Raw genomic sequence first — 15,301 nt, 5'->3', positions numbered from 1 at the left:
CTGCTGTTCTCACTTTGGTCTTGCCCAGGAAACCCACCAACAGCTGGCCGACAAGAAAGGTCTCCATGTGGTGGAATTCCGGGAGGAATGTGGCCCCCTGCCCATCCTGGTCGCCTCCCCTCGGGGGGCCTTGAGGAAGGATCCTGAGCCAGAAGAGGAGGTTCCCAACATCAGGCTGGACTGGGAAGAGGTGAAGGCTGCACAGGGAATGAAGCGCTCTATTTGGTCAGGTCTCAAGAGGGCCTCCACCTGACCTTCCTGCCACCTGGCTCCCCCACTGCAACACCGTGCCTGCTGCCCTAGGCGCCTGGGACTCCCCCGTCACATCTTGTTGTGTCACCTCTTTTTTCTTTTTTGAGGTAATTTCAACCTTCTTTATTTACAAATAAATAATTCTAGTTTTGATTTATTGATCACGTGATCTGTGCCAGGCAGTGTGACAGAGACATTATGTACTGACCTCAGTTCAAGACTACTTTAAATACTCCATGAAACCAGCAAAAGCAAATGGAGCAGGGAGACAGGAAAAGACCCACCCAGGGGTAATGTGCACAGGGACATGAAGGGCTGTGGTGGCTGTGCCCGACGCCCGCTCGGGCTGACCCATCCCTGGGAGGTGACCTCCTGCCCTGTCCCTCACAGCTGCACCCACCTCCAGCAGGGCCCAGGCTGCCCTGGTGGCAGGAAGTGCCTCATTGTTCCAACTTGCACATCAAGTGCCAGCACCAGGAACCTCTTGTCACACGCTTGACACCGCTTGTGTGGTGTCTGGAGAAATGTCTCTTCACCTCTTTTTGCCCATTTGAAAAATTGAGTTATTTGTGTTTTTATCATTGAGTTGTAAAGATGCTTTAGTATTGTGGACACAGGCCCCTGTAAGGGGTGTGACCCACCATGTTCCTCCTCCGTGGGCAGATCATCATTTCCTGTTTCTTTGAATACTTTCTCTGCCCCCATCCTCCTCCAATCCTCTGCCTACCCAGGTAGGCCCTTGTCACAGTCCCCCAGTTTATTGCCTTTAAGACAATAGAGTAGTTAAAGCACAATTAATGCCAACATTTTTTTTACACATGTAGATGTGCAATGTATGATAACAACACAGAGACCAGGCAGGAGTCCTGGAAATATGCTGTCACCTGGTTCTCTCAAGGGGTCATTTGAAGGTGGACTGGTTAAGGTAAAGATGTGCACTTAAACCCTATTGTAAAGGAGTCACTAGCGTGACACAGAGCTGTAGCTATTAAGCCAGCAAAGAGAATGAGGTGCAATCTTAGAAATAACTCATTGTGCTGGTGCAGTGGCACACACCTGTAATCCTAGCTGCTCAGGAGGCTGTGTAGGAGTTTTCCAGGTTCAAGTGCAGCCTCAGCAACTTAGCAGGACCCTGTCTCAGAAAGGGCTGGGCAAACATACAATGCTCTTGATTTGTTGATTATTCATATCCTTTGATTAAAGTCCAAACATAACGAGTCTTTAGAGACATTTTGTATCAGAAAAAAAGAAACTTTTCTTTTGCAAGTTGCTAGATAATGTAGAAATTTGTTACAAAAAAAACAAAATGCAAAAAAATGTGTATGTATTTATAGTGAATAGGATTGCCTGAGGCGCTTAATACTTGTTTATTTAATGTGTGCCCTTGCAGACAATTTTACATGTTTGTATGACAGGACATACATGTATGTGTGAGTGTGTGTGTGTGTGTGTGTGTGTGTGTGTGTGTGTGTGAGAGAGAGAGAGAGAGAGAGAGAGTGTGTGTGTCTTTTATATACAAAAGAGGCTGAAATGTCTATCCAGGCAGAATATGTGATCAGACCCAAGCCTGTGCAGGGAGTTGGGTGACCATTAACTACGCTGATCTGATGGGTCACAAGTCCCAATGTGTATCACCCACACTTTAGTCAGCAACAGCAGCCAATCTCCCAACTGTAGCAGCATTAGTTAGTTTCCCTGCACACTCTGTGTTTCTGACATCACAGTGCTGTAAGTTGGTGGCCCTCGTTAAGCAAAGTCATATTTGCAAAATAGCATTATTTGTTTTTAAAGCTTTTAAAGAAATGGTTTTCTTGGGGGGGGAAAAGAAAGGCTTGGGACCCAGCTCAGTGGTGGATTGCTTGCATCCATGTGGGAAGCTATGGGTTCCATCCCCCACACCACAGAACAAACTCAAAAAACCCTCAATCCAAGAGAAGGCAGGAAAAGAGGAGAAGGGGAACAAGGAACAGGCGGCTCCAAAGAGAAGCCTGGGAAGTTCAAAGCAGCCGTTCCTCGACCGCACTAAGTGCAAGCCCTCTGAACACCTGTGCACATCCTGTCAGCGCACTGTGCTGTGTTCTGTTGAGCTTAACTTTGTCCTCCTGGTGTTCCCCTTCAGGGTCTGTCCACTTCTGGCAGCAGGCTGGTCCCGTCTCCAGCTTTGGTCATGGCGTCACCCACCTCTCCTCGCAGTTCTCAAGTATTTTAATGTTCTGCCATGCAGTGCGTGCTCCCTGAGTATGGTACATCTTGGAGAACTGTCCCATCATCATTCAGGTGGTGTCCCTCTATATGATTGGCAGTTTTCCTTGCACGTAGTTAATATAGTCTGAGCTTCATACAGTGACTACTGCTTTCCTTCACTAGAGTTGGCCCCGTGTTTCCCTCTTCAACACTTCACTCTTAATCTACGGTGGTCCCCTCGTACCCACGGTTCAGCTCGCCAAGGTTTCAGGTACTTGTGGTCAACTGCAGTCCCAAACTGTTAAGTGGAAAATTCCAGAAATAAAAAAATTTCCTAAGTTTTAAATTATATTTCATTGTGTGTAATGCTTTTGAAGTCTCACACTGTCCCCCTGAGGTATGAATTGTCCCTTTGTCCAGTGTGTCAACACTGTATACGCTCCCTGCCTGTTACTCACTCTTGGTAGCCATCTTGGTTATCAGATGGACTGTTGCAGTATTACTGCTGACACTCACATACCCCTGATTTTACTTAAAGCTTAAGGGGAACGATGGTGGGAAGTTTATTGAATTATGTTAAAATTATTCTATTTTACTATTAGTTACCATTGTCAATCTCCTCCTGTGCCTAATTTATAACAGTCATAAGAATGTAGATATAGGGGGAAACAGTGTATATAGGGCTCAGTGCCATCTGCAGCTCAGGCATCCACTGGGAGTCTCGGGATGTATCCCTGGGTGGGGGTACTACTGTATATTTTAAGTGGACTTCTAGACACCAAAGGGTTGGAACCTGTTTTTTGAACCCCTCTGATAATCTGTGATAATTGGTCCGTTTAGGCCCCTGACGTATAATGTGATTATTGATCCAGTTGAAATAGCATCTGCTATGCTTGGTACCGTTCTGTGTAATTGCCCTGGTTCTGTCTCTTCTTTTCCTGCCTTTTGATTCCATCTACTCACATTTCTCAGCACACCTGTTATACTTCTTTTTAAAAACCTTTTTTAGTGGTTGTAGTGTATACTGATAACTAACCCAGGTCCACTTTCGGATGACACTGCCGGGTCGAGACTGGTGTCAGTACCTCACAGCAACAAAGCATTCCTGGTGCTTCTGCCACCCCGCGTCACACTGTCATCTCACATGTACATGTACAGTTCTCATCGAGGACATTTGTTAATTTTGTTCTGAACAAACTTATCCAAGAAAACTTAAGTTGTTTTTCTTTTTTATGTAAGTCTCTTTCTGGCCGGGATCATGGTCCTTGTCTTTAAAGGACTTCTTTTATCATTTCTTGCCAGGCAGCTTCCTGGTGACACAGTCCCTCCGTGGTGTGTCTGAGAGTCTCTATTTCTCTTCACTCTGAGGCTGAGTTTTCAGGACATGGCTGTAGGTTGGGGGGCTTTCACCTCAACACTTCTAAGTGTTTTGCTCTGAGCTCTTCCTTGAATACTTTCTGAGCAGTTGGATATATTGTGTCTCTGTTCCCAGAGGGCGGGCTTCTTCCTCTGGCCCCTTTAGGGTGTGTGTGTTTGATGGTGGTTCTGTTTTGGTGTTGGCTTGGCTTTCTCTTGGTGCTGCAGTTTGGATTCCTGGAGGCTGAGGCTGGGTGGAGTTGTTTTGTTGTTCCTTCTGCTTGAAGTTCTCTGAGCCACTTTGATTTGGTACTAATTTGGGAAGTTCTCCTCTTCTCTTCCTTGGATTCCCATCTTGTCTACATGACACCTCTTATCTTCCCACAGTTCTTAGATGTTGGTTCTTTCTCTCCCTGTCTCCCTCCCCCTCAGCCTCTCTCCCTCTCCCTCTCCTCCTTTCCCTCTCCATCTCCCCCTCTCCCCCTCTACCTCTCCCTTCTCCTCCCCCACTCCTCTCCATGTCTCCCTTTCCCTCTCCCTGTCTCCCTCTTTCTTGTTGCCCCCTCCTTCTCTCTCTCTCTTTCCCTCTCCCTCTCCCTCTCCATCTCCCTCTCCATCTCCCTCTCCCTGTCTCCCTCTCCCTGTCTCCCTCATCTCCCTCTCCCTCTCCCTCTCCCTCTTCTCCCTCTCCCTCTCCCTATCTTGCTTTGCTTTCCTGTTTTGGAAGCTGAGACATTCTTTGCTCAGTGGAGTCCAGTGTGTTAATGAGCTCATCAAAGCTCTTCCTCATTTGTGTCCCACCATTTTGTGTCTCCATCTCTTTCTGCCTTGTCCCCTCTGCTCCTGCCTGTTCTCCGTCTTTCCTTTAGAGCCCTTGGCAGGTTAGTCGTGGTTGTTTGAGGGGTTCCTGGTCTGAGGGTCCCAGCATCCCTCCTGGTGGGAGTCTAGTGTCTGTGCTTGCTCCTCTCTCAGGCCTTTGCCTTTTAGTCTGCCTTGTAACTCTAGCACTGGGGAAGGGAGCTCCTGGAAATAGGCCTTGGGGAGTGTCCAGGAGTGAGAGGCAAGCTTTCTGTGGCCCCTCCAGCGGGTCCCTGTCTCCTGAGCCTGCATCCTGGGCTGGGAATGTCCCCAGTGCTTCTCCCTGTTGCCCTCTTAGGTGGAACAGCAGGACTCAGGGTGCTGGAGCTGGGTGCCTGCCTTCCCCCAGGTGACACAGGCTCTGGTGATTCCCTGTTGTTCAGACTCTGATAAAGCAGTTTCTCTAGAGGGCAGCCTTTTTAGGAACAGAATGCTCTGGCGTATGTCAGAAAGGTCCAGAAACATGAGGAACCTGGAGACAGTCTCAGTGGGAACACTGAACTCCTGCAGGTGAAACCCACAAAGGTGGAGGGCCCCTATGATCTGGCGGTGGTTCTGAGTTTTTCTTTTTCTTTTTTCTGTTTCTTTCTTTCTTTCTTTTTTCTTTTCTTTTCTTTCTTTTCTTTTTTTTTTTTTTTTTTTTTGGTGCTGGCGGTTAAACTCAGGACTTCACTCTGCAGAACAAGCTCTGCCCACTGGGTTCCCTCCCTGGAGTTTTCAATATTCAACTTGCCTACTGAGCCTCCAGAAATCCATCAATTACAACCTGCCTTTGCCAAGACTAGTATACACATTTTCATAGCAGCTTTGTTTATAGACAAGAACTGGAAACAGTGTAGATGTCTATCAGCAGGTGAGTGGATGCAGACTCCCCAGGCCCACCTTAAGAGACAGTTGATCACTCAAAAATAGGAAAGGGTGAGCTATTGGCACTTAACCTTGGTGATGCTCAAAATAATTATGTTGAAAGAAGCCAGATTTAAAAAAAAAATAAAACATGCTGTATGATTCCGTTTATTGAAACTTCTAGAAAGTATATAGTAACAAAAAGCAGATCAGGGGTCACCTGGAGATGTGAGGGGGGATGGTGGAGGTTTGAAGGGATTGCAGAGAGGCAGGAGGAAACTTTTAGGGTGATAGACATGTTGTTTATATTGATTGTGGTGCCCTCACAGCTGATGCATAGTATTGGAACTCAGCAGAGTGTGCTTGAAATGTGCAGGTTGCTGCCCTTCATTGAAACTGTTTTTTGAAATTAGCTACAACCAACAGGTGACAGAGAAGCCCCCAAGTGGTCTCTTCCTTTACTGAAGACTATGATGTAGAAATTGATTGCAGAAGAAATCTCTTTCCTGTCTATGCAATGTTTTGAGCTTATCAGTGCTTACCTGCTGCGTGGCTAAATCGATCCTGCTTCAAATGCTGGGCGAGATCTTCAGGGGTGTAAGTACCACGTAGACAACATGATGCTAAAGCGAGGTCTCTGCCCCCAGATGCAGGTCCCTTCCCTCATGCATCAATCCTTTGGGGATTCCAAGGCCTTTGGAAAGAAAGTTGAGGGGTCCCGGGAGCAAAGAGGGTTGGGGATGTGCCAAGGGATGAGTAGGAGGTGCGCACTGGGAGGAGGACACTCCTCACGGGCCTCCACTGTGCACCCAGTGTTCCACGAGGCTGGTTCAGAGCCAGGGCTGCAGGCCAGGCACATCTGGGCACATTGCAGGTTCAGGGGACTCTGCCGAGCCTAGAGAAGGGGATACTGGTGCTGAGCAGCATATATCAGGGAAATCGGTCGCTCCCACCTGACAGATCCCTTTCCAGGGCAGTCTTGGGGCCCTGCTGCAGGGACACCCAGTGAGGATGCTCGAGGAAACCTTTCTGTCCAGGAAAGCGGTGGGGCTGGTGAGGGCTGGGGTCCTAGGGCGAGCTGGCTGCAGCTTTTTACCTGAAGTCCCCCTGTCCCGCCCCTTGATGATCCTCCTGGAGTCGGGCCCCAAGTGACTTCTCCCTTGGCAGCCTTTGGGAGGCACCGAGGAACTGTCTGGGGCCCTGTCCCTGAGGGCGACAGGGCTTTCAGTGTTTGCTGACTTGAGTCTTGGGGAGTTTGTAAGGAGGACTCCAGCCCTCCACCTCTACCCGCCGACATCCAATGGATGGATAAAAGCAGAATTAGAAGGGCAGCATCTCTGCCTCAATATATGGCCCATCCATCCCCTTTGCCTGAGTCACCTTGGATTTGTTACTGGACCCTGCTGGCTGCATCAGTGCCCACCAGCACAAGGAACAGGCAAGAAAAAAAAGAAAGAAAGAAACAGGAAAAAATGAAGAACTTTGATCAAACTGGGGAGAAGCAGCCAGAAGGCTTGGAAGAAGCCCCTGACCCACAGAAGTGGTTACAGTTTATAGAAACAAAACCCAAGTGGTCTACATCCGTGAATTTCCTTGGCTTGAAGAAAAGCAAAAATGGGAAAGACACAGAAAATGCCTAGGCAGATGGTCTGTGCCCAGGCCTGAGGAAGGGTGGGACCCATCTTAGCTTTCCTGGCTCCTGAGGTGGGCGTGGGGGTTGCAGCCCGTCTCTATTTTCAGCAGAATGAAGTTGCTCTTCATTCAGAATCCAGACCCCCGCCCCCATGCAGTCTGTTTCATGTCCCAGGAACAAGGTCTGATTGATGTGCATCTGAGAGCCAAAGCAGGTGACACAGCTCTCCTGACAAGGCAGCACCTGGCCAATCCTGGGAAGATGGACAGACCTCAACTGGTCAGGACCACCTGCTTTGGCAGCTGTGCAAAGCCCAAGCCCTTGCCCTCATTCTCCTCTCTATAAAAGCTCCAAGTCATTGTCACTCCCTGAAGACAGGCTAAGATGTGGGTCCCCTTGCCTTCCCCATGTGGCTGCACTGATAAAAGTTCCTTTCCTGCTGGGCATGGTGGTGCATGCCTGTAATCCCAGAGATTCTCGGGAGGCTGAGGCAGGAGGATCACTTGAGGTCAACCTTGGTGATTTAGTGAGACCCTCAGCAACGTAGCAAGACCCCTTCTCAAAACAAGAATAAAAAGGATTGGGGTGTGCTCAGTGGTAAGGCACCCGGGTTCAATTCCTAGTCCTTTACCTGGAGCTGAAGCTCCCTGCCTCCTTTTCTTTTGCGGGTTAAAGCTTCCCCTGTGCATTCAGTCTCCTTGGACTTGGAGTTATCATTGACCCAACTCATAAGTTCCCATCTCTGGTATCTCCACCTCCTCTTGGTACTGGGGATTGGACCAGGGGCTCTGCCACTGAGCTACATCCTCAGCCCTTTTAATTCTTTATCTTAAGACAGTGCCTCAATAAGTTGCTAAACCTGGCCTCAAACCCACAATCCTCCTGCCTCAGCCTCCTGAGTCACTCTATCACAGGTGGGTGCCACTGTGCTCGGCCTGTGGTTGCATTTGGATGCAGTCCAAGCTGCTGCAGGTTTGGGGAATGTTCTGTGGGCATCTATATAACAGTACGAGGAAGGGGGTGCTTTCTGCAGGGGGCGCCAGACCCTCTCGCTGTTTTTTCTATGGATGTCTGCCTGGCCTGCAGTGGGTTGGTCACAGGACATTCAGGAGAGATCTAGGGCACTGGGCAGTGCCCTCCATCCAGCAGGTGACCTGGCAGGAAGAGCCCTTGCAGCAGGGAAGTGGGGTGGCACTCTGTAGGTGAAAGCAGAGAGCTCTCTGATGACTAGTGACTAACACAATGTGAAGCAGAAACATCCCATGAACTTCATGTTCAAGTACAAAGTTGGCTAGGATGACTGGGTGGCATTGCAATCTCCTGAAGGTCCTTCTTGGATTCATACAAAAAGAGAGAGCAAGGGACTAAGGGGCAGGAAGAAAACACAACTTTTTCAAACACTGAGATCTGGAGTCCAGCTCCTGCCATGTAGTCAGTGAATGAATGGGTAATAGTTGTTTTTACAGGACCATGTGACCTGGGGCTTCTCGGCTTCCTGTGGGCCCTCAGCATCCCCATCTATAAAGCAGGGGCACAGACCAAGGGTGCTGTCAGCTTTCTGTTGCTGTGACAAAGCATCTGAGAGAATCCCCTTAAAAGGAAACAGGGTTTCTTTTGGCTCATGGCTGCATAGGTCTCAGTCCATGGCACTTTAGCCCTGTTGCTTTGGGCCTGTGGCAGCACAGTAGGACATCCTGGCAGCTGGAGCACATGACAGAGGAGGCTGCTCATCTCTGGGTAACTGGGAAGAGGGTGGGTAGGACTGGGCTGGGTCCCAATATCCCCCTCAAGGTCACACCCCTAATGATCTCATTCCTTCCAGGAGGCCCCACCTACTAAAGTTTCCATTATGTCCCAAGGGCCACAGGCTGGTGACCAAGCCTTTAGCACATGGGCAATGGGGACATTTGACATCCAAACCACAATACCAAGTGATCATTAGCTGGGGGCTAACCCCTGGTCTCCGGGCCAACCCCTCCCCACAGGCCAGGCCTGGGGAGATTGACTGCATTCTGCAGGACACCCACTGCAGGCAGCTGCCTCACCCAACATGGAAGTCCTTAGCAGAGGCTCTTTTATTTCAGGGGGGGTGGGGGTGTGGGGGTGGTACCGGTGATTGATCTCAGGGATTCTTGACCACTGAACCCCATCCCCAGCCCAATTTTGAATTTGATTTACAGTCAGGGTCTCACTGATTTGCTTAGTGCCTTCCATTGCTAAGGCTGATTTTGAACTTTTTGATCCTCCTGCCTCAGCCTCCTGAGGTGCAGGGATTCCAGGAGTGCACCACTGCGTTGGCCAAGGGGCTCCTTTTTGGCAGTGGGGTTTCCTTGGAGAGAAAGCTGACCCTGTTCTGGGGTCATCCCTGATTTGCCCACACAGCAGTGCTTTGTTACTTTTTCTCTTCTCTGGAGGGCAACTCAATTCATACCTAGTAAACATAGCCCCACAGGTTCTCTGATTAAGAATAGTGCAGAGCTGGGGGGCAGTGAGTGGTGCATGCCTGTAATTTCAGCAACTCTGGAGGCTGAGGCTGGAGGATGGCATGTTTGAAGCCAACCTTAGCCATTTAGTGAGGCTCTGAGCAACTCAGAGAGACTCTGTCTGTAACGAAGTATTTTAAAAAGGGCTGGGGATGTGGCTCAGTGGTAAAGCACCCCTTGGTTCAACCCCTGGTACCAAAAGAGAGAGAAGTGAAGAAATAAGGGAAAACAAAACTCAAGCTAAGATCTTAACCCTGCAAACGCAGCTGGTAGAGAAACGTGCTGACTTCAGGGCTTTGAGGATTCACCTCACCAAGACTCAGTTAGCAAATGCTCTCCAAACCTGTCACCCTCAGGGCTGGGTGAGCTCCGCGGTAGAGCACTTGCCTAGCATGTGCAAGGCCCTGGGTTCAATGCCCAGTGCGGCAACAAAAAGAATTTCAAAACCCCATGTGATCCTCAGGTCCAGGGAGAGCAGTCAGAGCAGCTGTCTGCCCCTGAGACTGGGCCTGGGAGGACTCACTGGGAGGATGCCAGGGGGCTCATCAAAGGTCCGGGGAATTGCCACCAGTGCGGCCAAAGTCACTCCTAGATGGCAAAATGAAACCTGTGAGCCACGTTTTCTGTGACTCTCAGGAATCCCTTCCACACCTCTGTCCTTAACACAGGGAAGAGTAATAATGTCACTCAGTCCCTTTGTACTGCTGGGACCACAGTGGTCTTTAGAGGAGATCTCATGGCTGCCCTGGGTCACCCCCTGCTTCACATCCCCTTGGTGACCAGTGGTCTCTTCCCACCTGAATGCTGTCCAGACCCGACTCCTGGGGTGCAAGCCTTCCCCTCCACCCTCCACCAGTGCTCACCAGCTGCCCTGGGGCATGGGAGGCTGTGACCCAGGCTTGGGTAGGGCTTCCCCCTTAGCCAGAGCCGTCCTGAGAGCCCCAGGCTGCAGCCCCAGCCTGGAAGTGGCTGCCTGGAACAGAGCAGGAGGTTGCTCCCTGTAGCCCCTCTGGTCCCTCTCTTCCTCCTGTTGAAGGAGCATGTGAGGAATGGCTTGTCCTTAACCCTGTGCAGAAGCTTCCAAAGAAACCGCTTCAAAGCCCTGGAGCAAGGGAGGGGGTTGAAAGGTTTGGAGATGGAGCCATCTGAGAAGAAATGGCAGAACCTCAGACATGAACACGAGAGCAGGAGTTCCAAGCCTCTTTCGATGGAGTTTCTAGCAAAACAGGATGTTGGTTGCAGGAGCCAGATGCAAGCCAGGCTCAGATGACCCCATGGAGTACCATCAGGCGACCAATGGCCACTTGAAAACTGTATCGCAAAAGATCTTCCAGTCCTGAAGCGCAAACTATGCCAGGGGCCTCCAGGCTAAGTGACAGAAGCAGGCACACAATGACACATGGCCTGTGACCTCACTCATGGAGAGTATAATACAGTTGTACCATAGAAGTAGAAAACATTATTGTGACCAATATTTTCATAATGATGATTATTAAGATGGCCTTTCATGTTGGTTGTGATAATTGACAGCTGTCATTTTACAAATAATGTTGATCAAACGCTCCCTCTGGGCCATGCTCTAGGCCAGCCACTCTACCTGCCTTGCCTACCTGACCCTCACAGTGTCCCCAAGAAGCCAACACAACAAACCAGAAAGCACAATGTCCCTGCTAGCAAGTGCAGGACCTAAGTCTTGCAGGACCAGACACAGAGACCAACCAAATTCAATGAAATATTTACTGGAATACTGGTAGAAATCTAGGAGAAGAGGCTGTGGGCTAGAAATGGGGAGGGTTGGCTTCAATCCTCAAAACCCAAAGCTGTCAAGATGGTTCAATTGACCATCCACGTTAGAAACTACTCTCCAACGAAATATGCCCCAAACATTGTCAAAACAGAGGGACCGATTGGGAGGAAATGGCAACCCAGTAGAACAGGAGGCACGAGGAGAAACACAGATGAGCACTATGCACGGGAGGAGGTCACTGGAACACAGCTGGCAAGAAGGTGAACACAGGCTCAAATGATGTGTTATATTTATTAATTTTTTACCAAAATTAAGGATGTTGATAATATGTGCTGGGAGGGGATAGGAAGATAAGCTTTTTTCATGCACTTTGGAGGCACATTTAACATTATCCATGAAACTTAAAAAATGCACGAATGCTATGCTCCCTACAACACAGAAATTCAGGTCTTGGGACGTGCCCTGGGAAGCTCCCAGAAGGAAGTTCATTTCAATGCCGTGTTAAATTATAAGACGTGTACAATGCAATGGCCATTGGCAGGAAGTCTGTGGCCACAGTGAATAAGGAGGCACGTGCTGACTGCAAGTTCTTAGGACCTGTGGGTGGAAAGAAGACCCTGGACCACATGTTTCAGCTGTGGGACACAGACACAGCCCTGAACATAGGCTGGTCCAGCGGCACTGTGCATCTCTCCAGATCCATACAGTGTGGAAACCGCAGCCATCACTTGGCTTTAGGGACAGTAGCTGAGGTGATTTTCTTTTCTGAGAGATAGGGGACCACGGGTGACTCCCTAATAGACAGATGACCAGAGCCACCTCTGGGGAGAGTCTGGGCCAGGAGGTGATGGGAGAAGAGGAATTCGATCATCTGTTTCCATTTTTCTGTGATTTGGTTCAAGTGGTAAAGCGGTGCTATTTATTAATTAATGGATCAAATAGGTCCATCATTGTTTTAGAGTACAATCAGGTGCCTTTAAACTTTAGGCTACATGGGCACATTTGAGAACGGTTCCAGCCATTCTCTCATCCTTTGGGTCATTCCCCTCCTATGTCCTGTGAGACATTTTCTATGTGAGGCTTTAAGAAGAAGAAGAAGAGAATATTCTGTAAAGAAAACCTTATGATCTGTGCATTATAAAATTGAATGGGTTCATTCAGAAATCAGAAGTTCTATTGAAAGCTCTTTGCATGAGGCAAATAAAACTTATTTTTAGGCATCCTGGTGAAGACAAGGTTTTATCTTTATGTCTCATGTCTGTGTTTTTCTTTTTATTTGTTAGAATGAAATCCATAGGTTGGCAGACCATTCTATCAGATGTGTACCTAGATGACATTTCAATTACCCACTTTTACATGGTAGACATTTTGTACATGAACACTGCCTGTCCGCAACTTTTTTTAAAACAGGACTGGGCTCAGGAGCCCAAATACCAATGTTAGCTGGAACATGTTCTCCAGTTTGGCCTATCTGTCAGTATTCCCTGAGGTCATCTGTTCCATGAGCTTCGTTACTCCTGCTCCCTCACCAGCTTTCATAGAAACCACATGCTGTCTATGAGTCAGAGACACCAATCTCACAACATAGCATTCTCTGAGTATCCAAAGGCCCACTTTTCACTTTGCCATGCCTGACATTGTCGGTAATATTTATCGGCAAATGTGAGATTTTCAAAGATCCAATTCTATGTGCTCCTTTCTCAAAGAGCCTTAGGCAGGGCTATAGCATACATAAATATGAAGGAAAGGCCTAGTTTTTAAAATGTCATCCATTGAATAGTTGACACATGTCTGAGATATTTTTTATTTTGGAGGAGGTATTATTTAATAGGGAATTCCAACAGCTACATGATAGTGAAATGAGAAGTCTTGCATCCATTTTATTCTTTGTGATGATTTTGATGAGTAAGGATAAGATACTTCCTTGTTCCAATGAAGATGTTGCCCACTTCTGTGAATGGATGCACCGTGTCACCCACTACTTGCATATCTGCATGTTGTGCTTGACATTACCATCGTACTCGGCAGGTGGCAGAAAGTCAATACTGAAGTTCAGCTCTGGTGTTCTAGCAGCTGTGCTGCAGATCCTTGGTGTGCCACCTTGTGCAATCCATGCTGCTCTGTTCATGTTCCTATTGACTTCCTGGTGATGAGCATCATGGTCTCCTGGTCTTGAGAATGGCCAAGCATTTCTCTGTGAATGTGGAAGGTGGGCATGTGGAAGGCTTCAGGGAGGAGGGATCATTGATCATGTACTCTAATCCATGTGCCTGTTTAATGACCTGTTTTTCTTCTTGGGTTTTAAGGGAGACACTGCCGTCAAACACTTCTGTGCAGCTGGGAATGCAGGCTTCTGCTTCACCTTGAAGGAAGCATTCATGAATCCTTTCCAGAAGACATGAGAAGAGAGAGTGAGCCTCTGGTAACATGCAGGTTCCTTGCATTGCCCATGGGCTAGAGGAGAGAAGAGTTGCTTCATGAGATTTGATCCCCTTTTTCCTGAAAAGTTCCACACGGAGGTGAGTCCCCAGCATGTTTAGGCATCATTTCAGACATCTTTGTTGATGGAAATGAATCACACCCCCTGATGATGTGGAAGAGCTAAAGATGGGTTTGCTATGAATTTTCTATTTCATTTCTCAGGGCCTGAGTCAAGCCAGCCATTGTGCTGTCAGCGCATGAGCTGCTGGTCAAATGTGAGGAAGTGGTCTTTCTTTATGCAAACACCACCTTGATTCAGTGAGCCAGAGGCAGCCTGGAGTCCCTGTTTTCCTGTAAAGGCAGATTGCTGTGGATGGCCTCTGGCCTCGTCATGCAGCCCTGCTCAGAGTAGGGGATTGAGGGTCCAGGCAGATCCCAGTTCCTTTTGACCTTTATTGCCATTGGGCCGCCCCAGGGTCCTTGGACTCTACCTGGTCTTCTGGCCTGGGTCAGGGGATGTGAGGTTTGGAATCCCCCTCTGTGGCAGGATCCCAGGCCCCCCAGCCACTTGAGGGCAGCACATCCTTCCCTAATTGTGTTAGAGGGGGAGGATATTCCCGCCCATCCTCATCCATGCTCATCCCCCATTTTGTAGCTTGACACCTGAGGACCTTTATTCATTGACTTACGCTAAGATGAGTCAATCAGCAGTCTCCCAAGGGTTTACATTGTGGTAATTGACACCGAACATCCGTTTTGTAATTAAACCATTTTGGAGGACACAGTTGAGTGGCATTAAGCATGTTCATGTTGGTGTATAGGCGTCACCACCATGCATCTCCAGAACTCACGTGGACATACTCTTGCCATCAATGCGGAATTCTAGTGCCCTTGAGGCCCAGGAAAAGAACATTGTACTTTATCTTTTTATGAACCTGATAATTGAGAATCTGAGATAAGTGAAATCCTACAAAATTTGCCTTTCTCTGGACACGATCATTTTCAAGGGATGCAGTTCACCCCCACTCGTGGGCATATCAGGTCCACTGCTAACTCTGCGGGTGTTTCAATTGCACTCTCAGTGACAGTGGTGACTGTGTGCACATGAGCTGTGTTTCCAGCTGGGATCCCAGGATCTAGGGTCTTTGGTTCCACGCAGCCTATAGGTTGCCTGTTCCTCCAGGTGTCTGCAGGCCAGTGGCACGAAGGCCCTGGGCCTGGTGGTTTCTTTAGGTGAGTGCAATACGTGTCCAGAGTGTCGTGGGACATGATGGACTATAAATAGAAGCAATGCCTGGATACTCCTGGGATCTCAGTAGGCTCAGCCTGTGTGCTGAGAATTGTTGTGACCTCCTAATTAATGGGCCCCCAGAATCCCAGAGAAAAGGGCAAGTCCAGAGCAGTGGAACCTCACTGTCTCTGAGAGAACTTTTGGGGTGGGGGGCCGGGATACATTGATGTGAGGACTCTGATGCAGAGTCACGTGCTTTGAATCCAGGTAGAGGTGCTCTGGAACAGCCT

At 48.7% G+C, this 15,301-nt stretch overlaps 1 protein-coding gene across 32 annotated transcripts in view; it reads left to right on the top strand.

The window, feature by feature from the left end:
* The window catches only part of LOC144369286 (uncharacterized), a 43,113-nt gene that overhangs the window by 12,264 nt on the left and 15,548 nt on the right, over positions 1-15,301 (top strand). For 19 of the 32 annotated variants that reach the window (XM_078028700.1, XM_078028696.1, XM_078028695.1 and 16 more), the window contains 6 exons: positions 29-359; positions 1,077-1,177; positions 2,372-2,707; positions 5,316-5,503; positions 5,910-6,093; positions 13,666-13,878. In XM_078028700.1, coding sequence (XP_077884826.1) covers positions 13,837-13,878 — 42 coding nt within the window. In that variant the 5' untranslated portion in view covers positions 29-359; positions 1,077-1,177; positions 2,372-2,707; ... (1 more) ...; positions 5,910-6,093; positions 13,666-13,836. Of the gene's footprint in view, positions 1-28; positions 360-1,076; positions 1,178-2,371; positions 2,783-5,315; positions 5,504-5,909; positions 6,094-13,665; positions 13,879-15,301 lie in introns of those variants that run through there. The other 13 variants (XM_078028680.1, XM_078028681.1, XM_078028682.1 and 10 more) reach the window with 13 other exon arrangements.

Source organism: Ictidomys tridecemlineatus, chromosome 12 (assembly GCF_052094955.1).
Source record: "Ictidomys tridecemlineatus isolate mIctTri1 chromosome 12, mIctTri1.hap1, whole genome shotgun sequence".
NCBI lineage: Eukaryota > Metazoa > Chordata > Mammalia > Rodentia > Sciuridae > Ictidomys > Ictidomys tridecemlineatus.
Note: the sequence above shows the minus strand (reverse complement) of the source record. Positions and strands in the feature narration are given on the sequence as shown.